Source organism: Ranitomeya imitator, chromosome 3 (assembly GCF_032444005.1).
Source record: "Ranitomeya imitator isolate aRanImi1 chromosome 3, aRanImi1.pri, whole genome shotgun sequence".
Taxonomy (NCBI): Eukaryota; Metazoa; Chordata; class Amphibia; order Anura; family Dendrobatidae; genus Ranitomeya; species Ranitomeya imitator.
Genome location: NC_091284.1, coordinates 829,458,640 through 829,478,537, shown reverse-complemented (window position 1 = coordinate 829,478,537; position 19,898 = coordinate 829,458,640). Strand labels below are relative to the sequence as shown.

The following is a 19,898-nucleotide window of genomic DNA, read 5'->3' as shown; positions in this document are numbered from 1 at the left end:
AGAATTGTCCTAAAGCCAAATTGGATATAATTCCACGCCAAACATAAAAAAGGGGGTGGACAAAAGTATTGGCACTGTTCAAAAAATCATGTGATGCTTCTCTAATTAGTGTAACTAACAGCCCCTGTAACTTACCTGTGCACCTAACAGGTGTTGGCAATAACTAAATCACACTTGCAGCCAGTTGACATGGATTAAAGTTGACTCAACCTCTGTCCTGTGTCCTTGTGTGACCACATTGAGCATGGAGAAAAGAAAGAAGAACAAAGAACTGTCTGAGGACTTGAGAAACCAAATTGAGGAAGCATGAGCAATCTCAAGGCTACAAGTCCATCTCCAAAGACCTGAATGTTCCTGTGTCTACCGTGCGCAGTGTCATCAAGAAGTGTAAAGCCCATGGCACTGTGGCTAACCTCCCTAGATGTGGACGGAAAAGAAAAATTGACAAGAGATTTCAACGCAAGATTGTGCGGATGTTGGATAAAGAACCTCGACTAACATCCAAACAAGTTCAAGCTGCCCTGCAGTCCGAGGGTACAACAGTGTCACCCCGTACTATCCGTCGGCGTCTGAATGAAAAGGAACTGTATGGTAGGAGACCCAGGAAGACCCCACTTCTTACCCCGAGACATAAAAAAAGCCAGGCTGGAGTTTGCCACAACTAAAATTTGATGGTAGTCTTCAGACTTCATAATGCCATGCACACGGTCAAGCAGTCCAGTGCCAGAGGCAGCAAAGCAACCCCAAAACATCAGGGAACCTCCGCCATGTTTGACTGTAGGGACCGTGTTCTTTTCTTTGAATGCCTCTTTTTTTTCTCCTGTAAACTCTATGTTGATGCCTTTTTCCCAAAAAGCTCTACTTCTGTCTCATCTGACCAGAGAACATTCTTCCAAAACATTTTAGGCTTTTTCAGGTAAGTTTTGGCAAACTCCAGCCTGGCTTTTTTATATCTCGGGGTAAGAAGTGGGGTCTTCCTGGGTCTCCTACCATACAGTCCCTTTTCATTCAGACGCCGACGGATAGTACGGGTTGACACTGTTGTACCCTCGGACTGCAGGGCAGCTTGAACTTGTTTGGATGTTAGTAGAGGTTCTTTATCCAACATCCGCACAATCTTGCGTTGAAATCTCTTGTCAATTTTTCTTTTCCGTCCACATCTAGGGAGGTTAGCCACAGTGCCATGGGCTTTACACTTCTTGATGACACTGCGCACGGTAGACACAGGAACATTCAGGTCTTTGGAGATGGACTTGTAGCCTTGAGATTGCTCATGCTTCCTCACAATTTGGTTTCTCAAGTCCTCAGACAGTTCTTTGGTCTTCTTTCTTTTCTCCATGCTCAATGTGGTTCACACAAGGACACAGGACAGAGGTTGAGTCAACTTTAATCCATGTCACCTGGCTGCAAGTGTGATGTAGTTATTGCCAACACCTGTTAGGTGCCACAGGTAAGTTACAGGTGCTGTTAATTACACAAATTAGAGAAGCATCACATGATTTTTCCAACAGTGCCAATACTTTTGTCCACCCCCTTTTTTATGTTTGGTGTGGAATTATATCCAATTTGGCTTTAGGACAATTCTTTTTGTGTATTTTCATTTAAGATAAATTAAATGAAGATAATAATACCAAAGAATTTGTGATTGCAATCATTTTCAGGAAGAAACTGAGTATTATCTGACAGAATTGCTGGGGTGTCAATACTTTTGGCCATGACTGTATAACACAGCCCATGTAGTATATAGCAATGTGGGCACATATCCCTGTTAAAAAAAAATAATTGAAATAAAAAAAGTTATATACTCACCCGCCGTTGTCCAGCGAAGCTGTCCCTATACGCGCTTTGCTGCCGCCAGCTTCCATTCCCAGAGATGCATTGCGAAATTACCCAGATGACTTAGCGGTCTTGTGGCGGAAGGTGAGAATAGCACAATTTTTTTTTTTTTTTTTTTTTTTAAATTATTTTTAACATATCTTTTTACTATTGATGCTGCATTGGCTGCATTAATAGTAAAAAGTTGGTCCGGGATGGGGCGACACACTGGCGCTGACTGGAGGGGACTAGGGAGGGGCCAATTCACGGCCGGACTAAGTCTGTCGCTGATTGGTTGTGGCTGGCCACGACGAATCAGCGACGCGGGTTTCTGTGACAGACAGACAGACGGAAGTACCCCTTAGACCAGGGCTCCCCAACCTGTAGCTCGGGAGCCACATGAATTGTGGCTCGCGACTGTCTGTCAGCTTGGTGCATTAGCTCCAGGTCTAGCAAACAGGTATGAAGAGCAAATCTCAAAATGGTGAATTTTGTGAGTAGCCCTGCACAGAAGTGCAGACTGGACGCACATTTATTGGTCTTAGGCCGGCTTCACACTCGGCATATGAAAATACGGTCCGTATATTACGGCCGTAATACGCTGAAAAGTCCCCAAAATAGTGGTCCGTAGCTCCTCCGTAGGCAGGGTGTGTCAGCGTTTTTTGCGCATGGCATCCTCCGTATGTAATCCGTATGGCATCCGTACTGCGTGGTTTTATCGCAGGCTTGCCAAACCGACATACGGCTATACAAGGGATCCATGTGTAAAAAAAAAAACATGCACTGTATGTGTGTGTGTGTGTGTATATATATATATATATATATATATATATATATATATATATATATATATATATATATATATATAAATAATATAGTCAGTGAGACACATATATGTATATATATTATTACTTCATACAGCGCGATATAGCAGAAAGCCGGTAATTCAATTACCGGCTTTTTCTTTCTCCTTCCTAAACCCGACATGATTTGAGACATGATTACATACAGTAAACCATCTCATATCCCCATTTTTTTTGCATATTCCACACTACTAATGTCAGTAGTGTGTATATGCAAAATTTGGCCGTTCTAGCTAGTAAATTAAAGGGTTAAATGGCGGAAAAAATTGGCGTGGGCTCCCACACAATTTTCTCCGCCAGAGTAGTAAAGCCAGTGACTGAGGGCAGATATTAATAGCCTGGAGAGGGTCCACGGTTATTGGCCCCCCCCTGGCTAAAAACATCTGCCCCCAGCCACCCCAGAAAAAGCACATCTGTAAGATGCGCCTATTCTGGCACTTGGCCACTCTCTTCCCATTCCCGTGTAGCGGTGGGATATGGGGTAATGAAGGGTTAATGTCACCTTGCTATTGTAAGGTGACATTAAGCCTAATTAATAATGGAGAGGCGTCAATTATGACACCTATCCATTATTAATCCAATACTAGTAAAGGGTTAAAAAAATACACAAACAAATTATTAAAAAATATTTTAATGAAATAAAAACAAAAGTTGTTTAAATATTTTATTTAACGCCCAATCCAATCACTGAAGACCCTCGTTCTGTAACAAAAAAAACATAATAAACCAACAATATCCTTACCTTCCGCAGATCTGTAAAGTCCAACGATGTAAATCCATCTGAAGAGGTTAAAATATTTTGCAGCCACGAGCTTTGCTAATGCAGCTGCTCATGTCTGCAAAACCCCGGAGAATGTAGGTAAAGTAGGTCATTGACCTATATTTACCTGCATTTGCGGTGAGGCGCCCTCTGCTGGCTGTTCCTAGATCGTGGGAACTTTCCTAGAAAGCTCCCAGGCTCGAGTTCATATGAGGACAACCAGCAGAGGGCGCATCTTATGATCTCGAGCCAGGGAGCTTTCTAGGAAAGTTCCCACGATCTAGGAACAGCCAGCAGAGGGCGCCTCACCGCAAATGAAGCTAAATATAGGTCAATGACCTACTTTACCTACATTCTCCGGGGTTTTGCAGACATGAGCAACGTTGCATTATAGCGAAGCTCGTGTCTGCAAAATATTTTAACCCCTTCAGATGGATTTACATCGTTGGACTTTACAGATCTGCGGAAGGTAAGGATATTGTTGGTTTATTATGTTTTTTTTTGTTACAGATCGAGGGTCTTCAGTGATTGGATTGGGCGTTAAATAAAATATTTAAACAACTTTTGTATTTATTTCATTAAAATAATTTTTAATAATGTGTGTGTATTTTTTAACCCTTTACTAGTATTGGATTAATAATGGATAGGTGTCATAATTGACACCTCTCCATTAGTGTTGAGCGATACCGTCCGATACTTGAAAGTATCGGTATCGGATAGTATCGGCCGATACCCGAAAAATATCGGATATCGCCGATACCGATATCCGATACCAATACAAGTCAATGGGACATCAAGTATCGGAAGGTATCCTCATGGATCCCAGGGTCTGAAGGAGAGGAAACTCTCCTTCAGGCCCTGGGATCCATATTAAAGTGTAAAATAAAGAATTAAAATAAAAAATATTGTTATATTCACCTCTCCGGCGGCCCCTGGACATCAGCGGGAGGATCCGGCGTCCGGCACGGCTTCTTTCTTCAAAATGCGCGCCTTCAGGACCTGTGGAATGACGTCCCGGCTTCTGATTGGTCGCGTGCCGCCCATGTGACCGCCACGCGACCAATCAGAAGCCGCGACGTCATTCCTCAGGTCCTAGAAGGCGCTCATTCTAGGACTTTAGCTGAGGAATGACGTCGCGGCTTCTGATTGGTCGCGTGGCGGTCACATGGGCGGCACGCGACCAATCAGAAGCCGGGACGTCATTCCACAGGTCCTGAAGGCGCGCATTTTGAAGAAAGAAGCCGTGCCGGACGCCGGATCCTCCCGCTGATGTCCAGGGGCCGCCGGAGAGGTGAATATAACAATATTTTTTATTTTAATTCTTTATTTTACACTTCCGATACCGATACCCGATATCACAAAAATATCGGATCTCGGTATCGGAATTCCGATACCGCAAGTATCGGCCGATACCCGATACTTGCGGTATCGGAATGCTCAACACTACTCTCCATTATTAATCTGGCTTAATGTCACCTTACAATAGCAAGGTGGCATTAACCCTTCATTACCCCATATCCCACCGCTACACGGGAATGGGAAGAGAGTGGCCAAGTGCCAGAATAGGCGCATCTTCCAGATGTGCCTTTTCTGGGGTGGCTGGGGGCAGATGTTTTTAGCCAGGGGGGGGGGGCAATAACCGTGGACCCTCTCCAGGCTATTAATATCTGCCCTCAGTCACTGGCTTTACTACTCTGGCGGAGAAAATTGTGCGGGAGCCCACGCCAATTTTTTCCGCCATTTAACCCTTAAATTTAATAGCTAGAGCGCACAAATTTTGCATATACACACTACTGACATTAGTAGTGTGGAATATGCAAAAAAATGGTGATATGAGATGGTTTACTGTATGTAATCATGTCTCATATCATGTCGGGTTTAGGAAGGAGAAAGCAAAAGCCGGTAATTGAATTACCGGCTTTAAAGCTGTCTAGCGCTGGAATAAATATTAAAAAAAAATATATATATATATCCTATTCTGTGTGGACACATTTATTCTACCTATTCTACTGTAAGCTGTCAGTGTGATTTTACTGTACACCGCACTGAATTGCCGGCTTTTCTCTCTAACAGCGCTGCGTATTCCTCGCAAGTCACACTACTGGTCCGTGTGTAATTTGTATTTTTGGGGCTTCCATAGACTTTCATTGACGTTTTATTTGCGCAATACGGTGACAAACGCAGCATGCTGCAATTTTCTATGGCCGTAGAAAGCCGTATAATACTGATCAGTTTAATACGGCAGACAGGAGCAGGGGCATAGAGAATAATTGTGCCGTATGTTTTGCGAGTTTTACGGACGTAGTTTCTGCGCTCTTACGTCCGTAAAACTCGCAAGTGTGAAGCCGGCCTTAGGGGTTTAGAGATGTTTTAGGTATGGTATGCTGGAGGATGGTACTACCTGTTAGAAGAGGTGCTCAAAGCTGGATGTGACCGTGTGTTTGGAGAATACTGAATGGGGGTATTGTGGGGACCCCTGGATCTCAGTGTACTGCTCTGGAGTGATTTCTGTGGAAAAGCTTTGGTTATCATTATACCTCTAATGGGGGCTTTGGTTGACACTACTTTGAAGGGGGTGGGAGCTGGTTGTGGCTCGCAATCCTTTCTCAGTACTGAATGTGGCTCGCGACCCTCTAAGCTGAATGTGGCTCTCAAAGTCAGAAAGGTTGGTGACCACTGCCTTAGACGATTATATAGATGTACATACAGGGAGCTCCCCCTAGTGGTGGCTGCAGACAGGATCTTATCATGTATCTCTGCATACAGGGAGCTCCCCCTAGTGGTGACTGCAGACAGGATCTTATCATGCGTCTCTGTATACAGGGAGCTCCCCCTAGTGGTGACTGCAGACATGATCTTATCATATATCTCTGTATACAGGGAGCTCCCCCTAGTGGTGGCTGCAGACAGAATCTTATCATGTATCTCTGTATACAGGGAGCTCCCCCTAGTGGTGGCTGCAGACAGGATCTTATCATGTATCTCTGTATACAGGGAGCTCCCCCTAGTGGTGACTGCAGACAGGATCTTATCATGTATCTCTATATACAGGGAGCTCCCCCTAGTGGTGGCTGCAGACAGGATCTTATCATGTATCTCTGTATACAGGGAGCTCCCCCTAGTGGTGGCTGCAGACAGGATCTTATCATGTATCTCTATATACAGGGAGCTCCCCCTAGTGGTGACTGCAGACAGGATCTTATCATGTATCTCTGTATACAGGGAGCTCCCCCTAGTGGTGGCTGCAGACAGGATCTTATCATGTATCTCTGTATACAGGGAGCTCCCCCTAGTGGTGACTGCAGACAGGATCTTATCATGTATCTCTGTATACAGGGAGCTCCCCCTAGTGGTGGCTGCAGACAGAATCTTATCATGTATCTCTGTATACAGGGAGCTCCCCCTAGTGGTGGCTGCAGACAGGATCTTATCATGTATCTCTGTATACAGAGAGCTCCCCCTAGTGGTGGCTGCAGACAGGATCTTATCATGTATCTCTGTATACAGGGAGCTCCCCCTAGTGGTGGCTGCAGACAGGATCTTATCATGTATCTCTGTATACAGGGAGCTCCCCCTAGTGGTGACTGCAGACAGGATTTTATCATGTATCTCTGTATACAGGGAGCTCCCCCTAGTGGTGACTGCAGACAGGATCTTATCATGTATCTGTGTACACAGGGAGCTCCCCCTAGTGGAGGCTGCAGGTACAACAATATTTTAACCTCTTCCCTCACCTTGATGTGCCATGATGTTCCTTTGTCCAGCTCCACTCTTGCAGGGATAGAACAATGCATTCGCAGTAGAGTCGTCTCCTGTCGGGTAGGTGGTGTCTGTAATGCAGAAATGTCCCTGTCTCCGGACACCAGTGTTGTCTTAGCAGACGCTTGTCGCTGTGTTGTTGCCCGGTCGGCCGTTCTTGGTGCGGACAGCTTCATTCCTTCGTCAGCTGCTTGCATGGAATTGTCGGCTTTGTGTGTGGAAAATCCATTCATGTACTGCTAAAATTTGCGAGATCTGAGAATTATAATGATTATTACGATCCAGACTGGAAAATAACCAATCTGATTGGTTGTAATGAAGCGATGTCACCTGGATGATGGATGTTTACAAATGGTGGTTTGCAGGAGTTTTCACACCCCTCGACTTGGCATTTTCCTGTTTTGATACCTCACAACCTGAAGTTTCACAGTTTTATTTGAGGGTTAGCATCAGTTCGTGTACAGAACGCGCCGACCACCGTTAACATTTGTTTTTATTGTGAAGCAAACAACAAATAGGACAAAATAACTGAAATCTTCAGTGTGCGTAACTATTCACCCCCCTAAAGTCGGTACTTTGTGGAGCCTCCTTTTGTGGCACTTACAGCTGCAGTCACTCTGGATGAGTCTCTGAGATTTCCACGTCTGACCGCTGGGATTTTTGTCCTTTCCTTAAGGCGAACTGCTCCAGGTCCTTCAGGTTAGGTGTTTCCTCCGGTGACCTGCGATCTTCCCGTCTGACCACAGATTCTCCATTGGAGGTCGTCCTCTGCAATGTGTAGTGGGCAGATCGCGGCAACTTACTGAACTGGAAGCTGGCCCGGCATCACCGAGGCGGGAAGCGGTGGCCCTGAGTGACGGGTCTGTGCGCGAAGCTTCACCGCACGTCACAGTCCAGCATCACGCCGGCGTGCAGCGTTCTGTGCAGTGCAGGAGAGCGTGCGATGCTGGGCTGTGACGTGTGGTGACGCTCTGCCCTGCTCAGGTTGATCTGCCCACTACACATTGTAGAGGATGACCTCTTTAAAGTCTGGGATGTGACTCGTCCACTCCCAAACATTTTCACGTTTCCCCTTACACCACTCGAGTGTTGCTTTAGCAGTATGCTGGGGGTCATTGTCTTGTTGGAAGGTGAATCTCCGTATCCGATCACTGACCGACTGAAACAGGTTTTGCGCAAGAATATCCCTGTATTTCACACCATCCATCTTCCCCTCAACTGAGACAATTTTTCTTCTCTCTGCTGCTGAAAAATATCCCCCATAGCATGATGCTACCACCACCATGTTTCACTTTGGGGATGGTGTTCTTGGGGTGATGAGCTGTGTTGGTTTAGAGCCACATACAGCATTTACTTTTGATGGCCAAAAAGTTAAATTTTGGTCTCATCTGATAGCACCTTCCTCCACACACTTGGGGAGCCTCCCACATGTCTTTTGGCAAACTGAAAACGAGACTTGTAATGTTTGTGTATAAGTAAAGGCGTTTTTCTGCCCGCTTTTCCATAAACTCCATCTCTATGGAATGGACGGCTTATTGTGGTCGGATGGACAGATACTCCACTCTGCATGGGAAATCTGCAGGTCCTTCTGGGCTACCCTTTGTCTCTGAGCTGCCTCTCTGATCAATGTCCTCCTTGCCTGGGCTGAGAGTTTTGGTGGGAAGCCCTCTTTTGGCAGGCTTGTTGTGGTACCATGTTCTTTCCATTTGATGATAATAGATATAATGGTGCTGACTTGTGTGGAGATCTTCTTGGCATCATGGTGTGGTTTGGAGATCTCACTGGTGTACATTGTAATGTTTGGAGATCTCCTTGGTGGTCTGTGGAAATCTCCTTGGTCTTCATGGTGGTATTTGGAGATCTCCTTGGCCTACGTGTTGGTGTTGGGAGATCTTCTTGATCTTCACGGTGTTGTTTGGCAATCTTCTTGGTCTACGTATTGGTGTTTGGCGATCTCTTTGGTCTATGTGTTGGTGTTTGTCGATCTCCTTGGTCTATGTGTTGGCGTTTGGTGATCTCCTTGGTCTATGTGTTGGTGTTTGGTGATCTCCTTGCTCTTTGTGGTAGTGATTGGAGATCTCCTTGGTGTTCGTGGTGGTGATTGGAGATCTCCTTGGTCTATGTGTTGGCGTTTGGCGATCTCGTTGGTCTATGTGGTGGTGACTGGAGATCTCCTTGGTCTTCGTGGTGGTGACTGGAGATCTCCTTGGTGTTTGTGGTGTTGTTTGGAGATCTCCGTGGTCTACGTATTTGTGTTTGGAGATCTCCTTGGTGTTTGTGGTGTTGTTTGGAGATCTCCTTGGTCTATGTGTTGGGGTTTGGCGATCTCTTTGGTCTTCGTGGTGGTGATTGGAGATCTCCTTGGTGTTTGTGGTGTTGTTTGGAGATCTCCGTGGTCTACGTATTTGTGTTTGGAGATCTCCTTGGTGTTTGTGGTGTTGTTTGGAGATCTCCTTGGTCTATGTGTTGGGGTTTGGCGATCTCTTTGGTCTATGTGGTGGTGATTGGAGATCTCCTTGGTCATTGTGGTGTTTGGTTACTCGTGCCTCTTGTTAATGGTGTTGCAGCCTCTGTGGTCTTTCAGAGAAGGTAAAGACAGACATGTGACATTAGATCGCACACAGGGGGACATCTTGTCATTGAGCATGGGACTTACGAAGGGAATTACTTGCCCCAGAAATGTTTAGGGGTTTCATAGCAAAAGGGGTGAATACATATGCACATGCCAATTTTTAATTTACCCCATAAATATAATTAAGACTATTTACTGCTGATTAGGGTTGGTTGAATATCTTCCGATAACTCCTTATCTTAATAGCTGCCTCTGTAACCTGGGTACCCGGAGCGCCCCCTATATTCAGCTGTCTGGCTCTGCAGCTGCATGTGTCATGGCTGTGCGACAGTCACAACACATGTATGGAGAGCCTGTGTCATGTGACACAAGCCGCTGCGGAGCCGGACAGCTGATTATCGGGAGCGCTCCGGTACCCAGGTGACAGAGGCAGCTATTCGGATAAGCTCTTATTAGAAGCTATTCGCTCATCCCCACCGCTGATGCATCACACACAAAGCAGATTACACAAATATTTACACTCCGGTTGTAACAAAACAGGTAAAAAGCCAAAGGGGGTGAATACTTTAAGGAACTTTCTGTATATGTTGGAGGACTACAAGTATGGGGGCTGCTAATGATTGCATGGGGGACTTGTGATATTGTGATCCACTGGTTCTTCCTGGCCCCGGGCCGGACCGTGGTGCGCATGTCTGGTCCCGGGCCGGACCGTGGTGCGCATGTTTGGTCCCGGGCCCCACCGTGGTGCGCATGTCTGGTCCCGGACCGGACCGTGTTGCGCATGTCTGGTCCCGGGCCGGACCGTGTTGCGCATGTCTGGTCCCGGGCCGGACCGTGGTGCGCATGTCTGGTCCCGGACCGGACCGTGGTGCGCATGTCTGGTCCCGGGCCGGACCGTGGGGCGCTTGTCTGGTCCCGGGCCGGACCGTGGTGCGCATGTCTGGTCCCGGGCCGGACCGTGGTGCGCATGTCTGGTCCCGGGCCGGACCGTGGTGCGCATGTCTGGTCCCGGGCCGGACCGTGGTGCGCATGTCTGGTCCCGGACCGGACCGTGTTGCGCATGTCTGGTCCCGGACCGGACCGTGTTGCGCATGTCTGGTCCCGGGCCGGACCGTGTTGCGCATGTCTGGTCCCGGGCCGGACCGTGGTGCGCATGTCTGGTCCCGGGCCGGACCGTGTTGCGCATGTCTGGTCCCGGCCCGGACCGTGGTGCGCATGTCTGGTCCCGGGCCGGACCGTGGTGCGTATGTTTGGTCCCGGGCCCCACCGTGGTGCGCATGTCTGGTCCCGGACCGGACCGTGTTGCGCATGTCTGGTCCCGGGCCGGACCGTGTTGCGCATGTCTGGTCCCGGGCCGGACCGTGTTGCGCATGTCTGGTCCCGGCCCGGACCGTGGTGCGCATGTCTGGTCCCGGGCCGGACCGTGGTGCGTATGTTTGGTCCCGGGCCCCACCGTGGTGCGCATGTCTGGTCCCGGACCGGACCGTGTTGCGCATGTCTGGTCCCGGGCCGGACCGTGGTGCGCATGTCTGGTCCCGGGCCGGACCGTGGTGCGCATGTCTGGTCCCGGGCCGGACCGTGGTGCGCTTGTCTGGTCCCGGGCCGGACCGTGGTGCGCATGTCTGGTCCCGGACCGTGGTGCGCATGTCTGGTCCCGGGCCGGACCGTGGTGCGCATGTCTGGTCCCGGGCCGGACCGTGGTGCGCATGTCTGGTCCCGGGCCGGACCGTGGTGCGCATGTCTGGTCCCGGGCCGGACCGTGGTGCGCATGTCTGGCCCCGGGCCGGACCGTGGTGCGCATGTCTGGCCCCGGGCCGGACCGTGGTGCGCATGTCTGGCCCCGGGCCGGACCGTGGTGCGCATGTCTGGCCCCGGGCCGGACCGTGGTGCGCATGTCTGGCCCCGGGCCGGACCGTGGTGCGCATGTCTGGTCCCGGGCCGGACCGTGGTGCGCATGTCTGGCCCCGGGCCGGACCGTGGTGCGCATGTCTGGCCCCGGGCCGGACCGTGGTGCGCATGTCTGGCATGCTGACAGCAAGCAGTGATCCTGACAAAGAAGGACTTGATTCAGAAAGGATTCCGGGAAGTGATCCGTCCTCATTAATCATTTGCAGATTTTTTTATTTATTCATTTCATTGTTTCACAGTTGATGATTTTATTTTCACATTTTTCAAGCTCCGAATTCAAAAAAACAGCAAAACAAAAAAACCCGCGCACGTGAAAAACGCTAAAAACCAGCTAGAAAGCGCCAGTCCTAAGAACGGGCCGATTCCACGTCCGTGCGACAGCGTTTGTTGCACCGCCGGCGCCATGTAATGCTCCCGCCTGCAGCCGCCGCCGTCTCCGCTTTCCTGATCGTCTGCAATATAAGGAAGAAATGACATAAAAAAGCCACAAAGAACGATCGTAAAACAACACAAGATGGGATAGAGAACGATAGCCCGGCACCAGCACACGGAAACTCCAGCATCATATAAAGGGTTTTTTCACTGTTACCAGCACTTGAGAAAAAAAAAAGACTGCAAATACATATCGGCAAAGTACAGCAGTTTTTCAAGCCTGCCTTCTCTGTGTACATCGCTGCAGAATATCACCCCGATATCGTCCATAAATCTGAACGGCAATGACTGCGGTCCCACCCGCGCCCACCAGATGGCGATGTGACTACAAGTCCTAGTCAGGGATGCGACTGCCGTCTCCTTTAGATAGACGGTGCTGAGTCACGTGACATCTTCAGCTTCTCACCACCAGAGGCGCCGCTGCTTGTAGCTGTCAGCCGCTCACTGTGGGCGCCATGTTTCCTGCGTCTCCGTATATAACATTCCATGTCTCATGGACTCCGGAAACATGGCCGCCAACTCCTGAGGCTGAGACACTTCTGACCAGCTGATTCTTTATGTACCACTATACATCGGAGCAGTTTGCAGGAAAGAAGGAGGTGAGAAGCCAACAGCTGTGTATATGTCATAGAGGGGGCTGCGGAGTATCACAGCAGGGGCTTGGATACATGATAAGGAATGCTAGAGGATTAGATACAAGGCTCAGCAGTCAGTATCACACAGGATTAGATACACGGCTCAGCAGTCAGTATCACACAGGATAGGATTAGATACACGGCTCAGCAGTCAGTATCACACAGGATAGGATTAGATACACGGCTCAGCAGTCAGTATCACACAGGATAGGATTAGATACACGGCTCAGCAGTCAGTATCACACAGGATAGGATTAGATACACGGCTCAGCAGTCAGTATCACACAGGATTAGATGCACAGCTCAGCAGACAGTATCACACAGGACATGATTAGATACACGGCTCAGCAGTCAGTATCACACAGGATAGAATTAGATACACGGCTCAGCAGTCAGTATCACACAGGATAGAATTAGATACACGGCTCAGCAGACAGTATCACACAGGATAGGATTAGATACACGGCTCAGCAGACAGTATCACACAGGACATGATTAGATACACGGCTCAGCAGACAGTATCACACAGGAGAGGATTAGATACACGGCTCAGCAGTCAGTATCACACAGGATAGAATTAGATACACAGCTCAGCAGACAGTATCACACAGGAGAAGATTAGATACACGGCTCAGCAGACAGTATCACACAGGAGAGGATTAGATACACATCTCAGCAGACAGTATCACACAGGATAGGATTAGATACACGGCTCAGCAGTCAGTATCACACAGGAGAGGATTAGATACAAGGCTCAGCAGTCAGTATCACACAGGAGAGGATTAGATACACAGCTCAGCAGTCAGTATCACACAGGATAGGATTAGATACATGGCTCAGCAGCACAGTATCACACAGGAGAGGATTAGATACACATCTCAGCAGACAGTATCACACAGGATAGGATTAGATACACGGCTCAGCAGACAGTATCACACAGGAGAGGATTAGATACACAGCTCAGCAGACAGTATCACACAGAAGAGGATTAGATACACGGCTCAGCAGTCAGTATCACACAGGAGAGGATTAGATACACAGCTCAGCAGTCAGTATCACACAGGATAGGATTAGATACACATCTCAGCAGTCAGTATCACACAGGATAGGATTAGATACATGGCTCAGCAGCACAGTATCACACAGGAGAGGATTAGATACACGGCTCAGCAGACAGTATCACACAGGATAGGATTAGATACACGGCTCAGCAGTCAGTATCACACAGGATAGGATTAGATACACGGCTCAGCAGACAGTATCACACAGGATAGCATTAGATACACGGCTCAGCAGTCAGTATCACACAGGATAGGATTAGATACACGGCTCAGCAGTCAGTATCACACAGGATAGGATTAGATACTGCTCAGCAGACAGTATCACACAGGATAGGATTAGATACACGGCTCAGCAGTCAGTATCACACAGGAGAGGATTAGATACACGGCTCAGCAGACAGTATCACACAGGATAGGATTAGATACACGGCTCAGCAGTCAGTATCACACAGGAGAGGATTAGATACACGGCTCAGCAGTCAGTATCACACAAAAGAGGATTAGATACACGGCTCAGCAGTCAGTATCACACAGGATAGGATTAGATACACAGCTCAGCAGACAGTATCACACAGGATAGGATTAGATACACAGCTCAGCAGACAGTATCACACAGGAGAGGATTAGATACACGTCTCAGCAGTCAGTATCACACAGGAGAGGATTAGATACACGGCTCAGCAGTCAGTATCACACAGGATGGGATTAGATACACGGCTCAGCAGTCAGTATCACACAGGAGGGGATTAGATACATGGCTCAGCAGACAGTATCACACAGGAGAGGATTAGATACACGACTCAGCAGTCAGTATCACACAGGAGAGGATTAGATACACGGCTCAGCAGTCAGTATTACACATGTCTGGATTAGATACACGGCTCATCAGACAGTATTACTTAGGATTAGATACACGGCTCAGCAGACAGTATCACACAGGATAGGATTAGATACACTGCTCAGCAGACTATCACACAGGAAAGGATTAGATACACGGCTCAGCAGACAGTATCACACAGGATAGGATTAGATACACGGCTCAGCAGTCAGTATCACACAGGATAGGATTAGATACACGGCTCAGCAGACAGTATCACACAGGATAGGATTAGATACACGGCTCAGCAGACAGTATCACACAGGATAGGATTAGATACATGGCTCAGCAGACAGTATCACACAGGATAGGATTAGATACACGGCTCAGCAGACAGTATCACACAGGATAGGATTAGATACACGGCTCAGCAGACAGTATCACACAGGAGAGGATTAGATACACGGCTCAGCAGACAGTATTACATAGGATATGATTAGATACACGGCTCAGCAGTCAGTATCACACAGGATAGGATTAGATACACGGCTCAGCAGACAGTATCACACAGGATAGGATTAGATACACGGCTCAGCAGACAGTATCACACAGGATAGGATTAGATACATGGCTCAGCAGACTATCACACAGGAAAGGATTAGATACACGGCTCAGCAGACAGTATCACACAGGATAGGATTAGATACATGGCTCAGCAGTCAGTATCACACAGGATAGGATTAGATACACGGCTCAGCAGACAGTATCACACACGATAGGATTAGATACATGGCTCAGCAGTCAGTATCACACAGGATAGGATTAGATACACGGCTCAGCAGACAGTATCACACAGGATACGATTAGATACATGGCTCAGCAGTCAGTATCACACAGGATAGGATTAGATACACGGCTCAGCAGTCAGTATCACACAGGATAGGATGAGATACAGTGTCTCATTGCTCGGTTCTGACCCCTCCATTGCTCTCTGCTGTCATTCTTGTGTATCCGCTGTCTCGCAGGTTCGGGTACAGTTATGGCGGCGGTGCTCTTTCCGGACACGGTGACCCTCTTTCAGCAGGATCCTGGCGGGGTCACGTATCGTATCCCAGCTTTGCTCTACCTCCCGGGTCCTTCCATCTTCTTGGCCTTGGCGGAGATGCGCTCCTCCCCTGCTGACCAAGACGCGTTGTACCTGGTGGTGAGGCGAGGCCGAGTGCAGCACGGGGATGTGCAGGTACGGGGAGGTGAAGGTACGGGATGTGCAGGTACGGAGAGGTGAAGGTACGGGAAGTGCAAGCACGGCGATGAGCAAGTACGGGGAGGAGCAGGTACTGGGAGGTGCAGGTATGGGGAGGTGCAGGTATGGGGATGTGCAAGCACGGCGATGTGCAAGAACGGGGAGATGCATGAACGGGGATGTGCAAGCTTGGGGAGGTGCAGGTACGGGGATGTGTAGGCACGGCGATGTGCAGGTACGGGGAGGTGCAGGTATGGGGATGTGCAGGTACGGGGATGTGCAAGCACGGCGATGTGCAGGTACGGGGAGGTGCAGGGACGGGGAGGTGCAGGTACGGGGAGTTGCAGCACGGGGAGGTGCAGGTACGGGGAGATGCAGGTGCGGGGATGTGCAAGCACGGCGATGTGCAGGTACGGGGAGATGCAGGTATGGAGAGCTGCAGGTTCGGGGAGGTGCGGGGAGGTGCGGGGAGGTGCAGGTACAGGGAGATGCAGGTATGCGGAGGTACAGGTATGGGGATGTGCAAGTACGGGGAGGTGCAGGTACGGGGATGTTCAAGCACAGCGATGTGCAGGTTCCGGGAGGTGCAGGCACGGGGAGGTCCAGGTACGGGGAGTTGCAGCACGGGGAGGTGCAGGTACTGGAAGGTGCAGGTACGGGGAGGTCCAGGTACGGGGAGTTGCAGCACGGGGAGGTCCAGGTACGGGCTGAAACACCTGAAGGCGTCGTCTCCCCCACGTTTGATCTTGTGACTTTCCAGCTTCTCCATCTGTTTTGCCTCATTAGTGGGAAGACACGATGGCGGTGGAACACGCCAAGTTACCGGGGCACCGGACCATGAACCCCTGCCCGCTGTACGATCCCGCCACCGACACCATCTTCCTCTTCTTTGTTTGCGTGAAAACCGACATCTCCGAGCTAAAGCAAATCTTAACCGGACGAAATGCTGCCCGGCTTTGTTACGTCACCAGCCACGACCACGGCAAGTCGTGGAGTCTACTGAAGGACGTGACGGAGGAGGTTCTGGGTGAGGACCTGAAGAGCTGCGCCACCTTTGCGGTGGGCCCCGGTCACGGCGTCTGCGCTCCATCGGGCAGGCTGATCGTACCAGCGTATCTGTACTATATCCACTCCCGCGTCTGCGGCCTGCCCGTCCCATGGAAGACCAAGCCCCACTCCTTTATCTTCTACAGCGACGACCGTGGTGAGAGCTGGCACAAGGGCAGCGGGCTGTGGCGGCAGAAGACAGTGGAGTGCGAGGTGGCTGAGGTGGCGTGCAGCGACGGCAACGACCTCCTGTACTGCAGCGCCAGGACCAGTCAGCACTACCGGGTGGAGGCGACCAGCGACCCCCAGTCCATGGAGTTCGGAGATGCCCACTACAATAAAAGCCTCTGTGAGCCACCTCATGGATGCCAGGGCAGTGTGGTGAGCTACCAGCCCCCAAAGGTACACCAGGACGAGGCGGACGGCGGAGAAGAGTCGCGCCTCAACCATAGCGCCACATCCTGGCTGCTCTACTCCCACCCTACCAGCAGGTGGGGGCGCATGGACTTAGGAATCTACTTGAATAAGTCACCCCTTGTGCCGTCCAGCTGGACCCCACCGTGGGTCATCAATGAGGGTCCTAGTGGGTACTCGGACTTGGCGGTGTGCCAGGACACTCACTCCTTCGCCTGCTTGTTTGAATGTGGAAAGGACGCATGTGAAAAGATCGCCTTCCGGAGGTTCACGATGGACGAGCTGCTGAACAATTCCTCCAAGCCCTGATGACGACTGTCGGGCATCCGCCAAGTCTCCAGAGTGCCAAAAGTTACCCAGTATAGGAATGCACTGGTGGGGCGCAAGATGGCGCCATCCACCGCTCTCACGACCCCCGATACGTGCTCTCATTCTGCTCATTACATGATGCCTGATCCCCCGTAATAAGCAGGTTCTGTCAACTCCTCTCGGTTGTGGTCGCCTTAAAGGGGTCGTCCCATAAATAATATTTCTGGTCCTCATCCACATGTCTTATCGGAGGCGGCGTCACATCCCGTGTGAGTGGAGCGGCGCTACACAAAAACAGTGAGATCTACGGAAAATGTCACAAGATACAAAGTAAGAAAAGGGTTAAAACGGGAGCAGAAAAAAGAACCCAATGTTGTCAAAGGGGTCACCTCCCTGTAAAATCCGGGATAAGACCCCAGTACTACACCGAGAAGGGAGGAAAAAGCTGGAAATAACAAAGAAATAGAAATCGAAGAGCAACAATGTGAGAATCCAAGACTGAAAGAAGGAGCGCTCCCCTGGTGGGGCCGCACTCCGGAGCCGTCTCTTCCCTGCACGTCCTCGCCCTCCGCGACGTGCAGCCGCCTCCATTCTGCTTTATGAGTTTCTCATCTGTTTCTTACTTTTTATCTTTTGTTTACATTTGTGATACATTTGTTATGACGTTTCTCGTCTGTAAATCTCTTTTTCCCCGTATTGTAATTGTGATGTGATTAATTTCTGCAGCTTCTCCGGTTTATCCAAAGTAGCGGAGCCCTTAATTACCGTGTGTTAGTGCAACAGTAATGAGCGAGTGCGACCACACACAGGGAATAGAGCCATGGTTGTATCCAGACGCCTCTGTTCCCCCTCCAGACTCCTCCGTTTCCCCTCCACACTCCTCCGTTTCCCCTCCACACTCCTCCGTTTCCCCTCCACACTCCTCCGTTTCCCCTCCACACTCCTCCGTTTCCCCGCCACACTCCTCCGTTCCCTCTCCAGACTCCTCCGATTCCCCTCCAGACTCCTCCGTTTCCCCTCCAGACTCCTCCGATTCCCCTCCAGACTCCTCCGATTCCCCTCCAGACTCCTCCGTTTCCCCTCGAGACTCCTCCGTTCCCCCTCTGTTCCCTGTTCCAACTCCAGACTCCTCTGTTCCCTCTCCAGTCTCCTCCGTTCCCCCTCCAGACTCCTCCGTTCCCCCTCCAGACTCCTCCATTCCCTGTTCCCCCTCCAGACTCCTCCATTCCTCCTCCAGACTCCTCCATTCCCTGTTCCCCCTCCAGACTCCTCCGTTCCCCCTCCAGACTCCTCCATTCCCTGTTCCCCCTCCAGACTCCTCCATTCCTCCTCCAGACTCCTCCGTTCCCTCTCCAGACTCCTCCGTTCCCCCTCCAGACTCCTCCGTTCCCTCTCCAGACTCCTCCGTTCCCCCTCCAGACTCCTCCGTTCCCCCTCCAGACTCCTCCGTTCCCCCTCCAGACTCCTCCGTTCCCTCTCCAGACTCCTCCGTTTCCTCTCCAGACTCCTCCGTTCCCTCTCCAGACTCCTCCGTTCCCCCTCCAGACTCCTCCGTTCCCCCTCCAGACTCCTCCGTTCCCCCTCCAGACTCCTCCGTTCCCCCTCCAGACTCATCTGCTTCCCTCCAGACCCCTCTGTTTCTCTAAACTCTTCTCTTCCCTCTCTGACTCCTGCGTTCCCCCTCCAGCCTCCTCTGTTCTCCCTACAGGGTCTTCTGTTCCCCTCTGGACTCTGTCCTCTGTTTCTCCAGACTCTTGTTTCAAACTGGTCTGACCTCTTCCAGACTCCTCTGTTCTTCCTCCAGACTCCTCTGTTCTTCCTCCAGACTCCTCTGTTCTTCCTCCAGACTCCTCTGTTCTTCCTCCAGACTCCTCTGTTCTTCCTCCAGACTCCTCTGTTCTTCCTCCAGACTCCTCTGACATGGATATACATGAGCTGCACCTTTGGGAGACTAATGCCCTTTCCCCATGACCTCAGTGCATGAGACTCTGCAGATTTTTGAGAATGATTAAACTTTGCTTTTATCTGCAATGTGCTGCCCCTTTAAATCTCTGTGACTGTTAAAGAGACGGTTCATGGTGCTAATAAAGCTGAGACAATGTGAAGTGCAACACTGTGAATTTTTTCTCTCCTTTGTGTTATATAATTACAGTGATCTGCACCAATGTATGTAAGTGATTAGATACACAGCTAAGCAGACCGTATCACACAGGATAGGATGAAATACACAGCTCAGCAGTCAGTATCACACAGGAGAGGATTA

The 19,898-nt window shown here is 49.9% G+C and overlaps 1 protein-coding gene across 2 annotated transcripts; it reads left to right on the top strand.

The window, feature by feature from the left end:
* Positions 1 to 12,615: 12,615 nt before the first annotated feature.
* On the top strand, positions 12,616 to 17,635 carry LOC138671356 (sialidase-3-like). 2 transcript variants are annotated; one of them, XM_069759458.1, is made up of 3 exons: positions 12,616 to 12,708; positions 15,648 to 15,862; positions 16,652 to 17,635. In XM_069759458.1, the coding sequence occupies exons 2-3, from the start codon at positions 15,662 to 15,664 to the stop codon at positions 17,633 to 17,635; spliced, it is 1,185 nt and encodes a 394-aa protein (XP_069615559.1). In that variant the 5' UTR covers positions 12,616 to 12,708; positions 15,648 to 15,661. The 2 variants fall into 2 exon arrangements, with proteins under 2 accessions (XP_069615559.1, XP_069615560.1); XM_069759459.1 differs by lacking the exon at positions 12,616 to 12,708 and having other exon boundaries at positions 15,779 to 15,878.
* Positions 17,636 to 19,898: the final 2,263 nt, after the last annotated feature.

What these genes read in the sequence shown, in the direction of transcription:
- LOC138671356 (XM_069759458.1), top strand. Translation starts at nt 15,662, where the DNA reads ATGGCGGCGGTGCTCTTTCCGGACACGGTGACCCTCTTTCAGCAGGAT. An exon ending in TGCAGCACGGGGATGTGCAG is followed by an intron (nt 15,863 to 16,651) that starts GTACGGGGAGGT and finishes TTGCCTCATTAG; the next exon opens with TGGGAAGACACGATGGCGGT.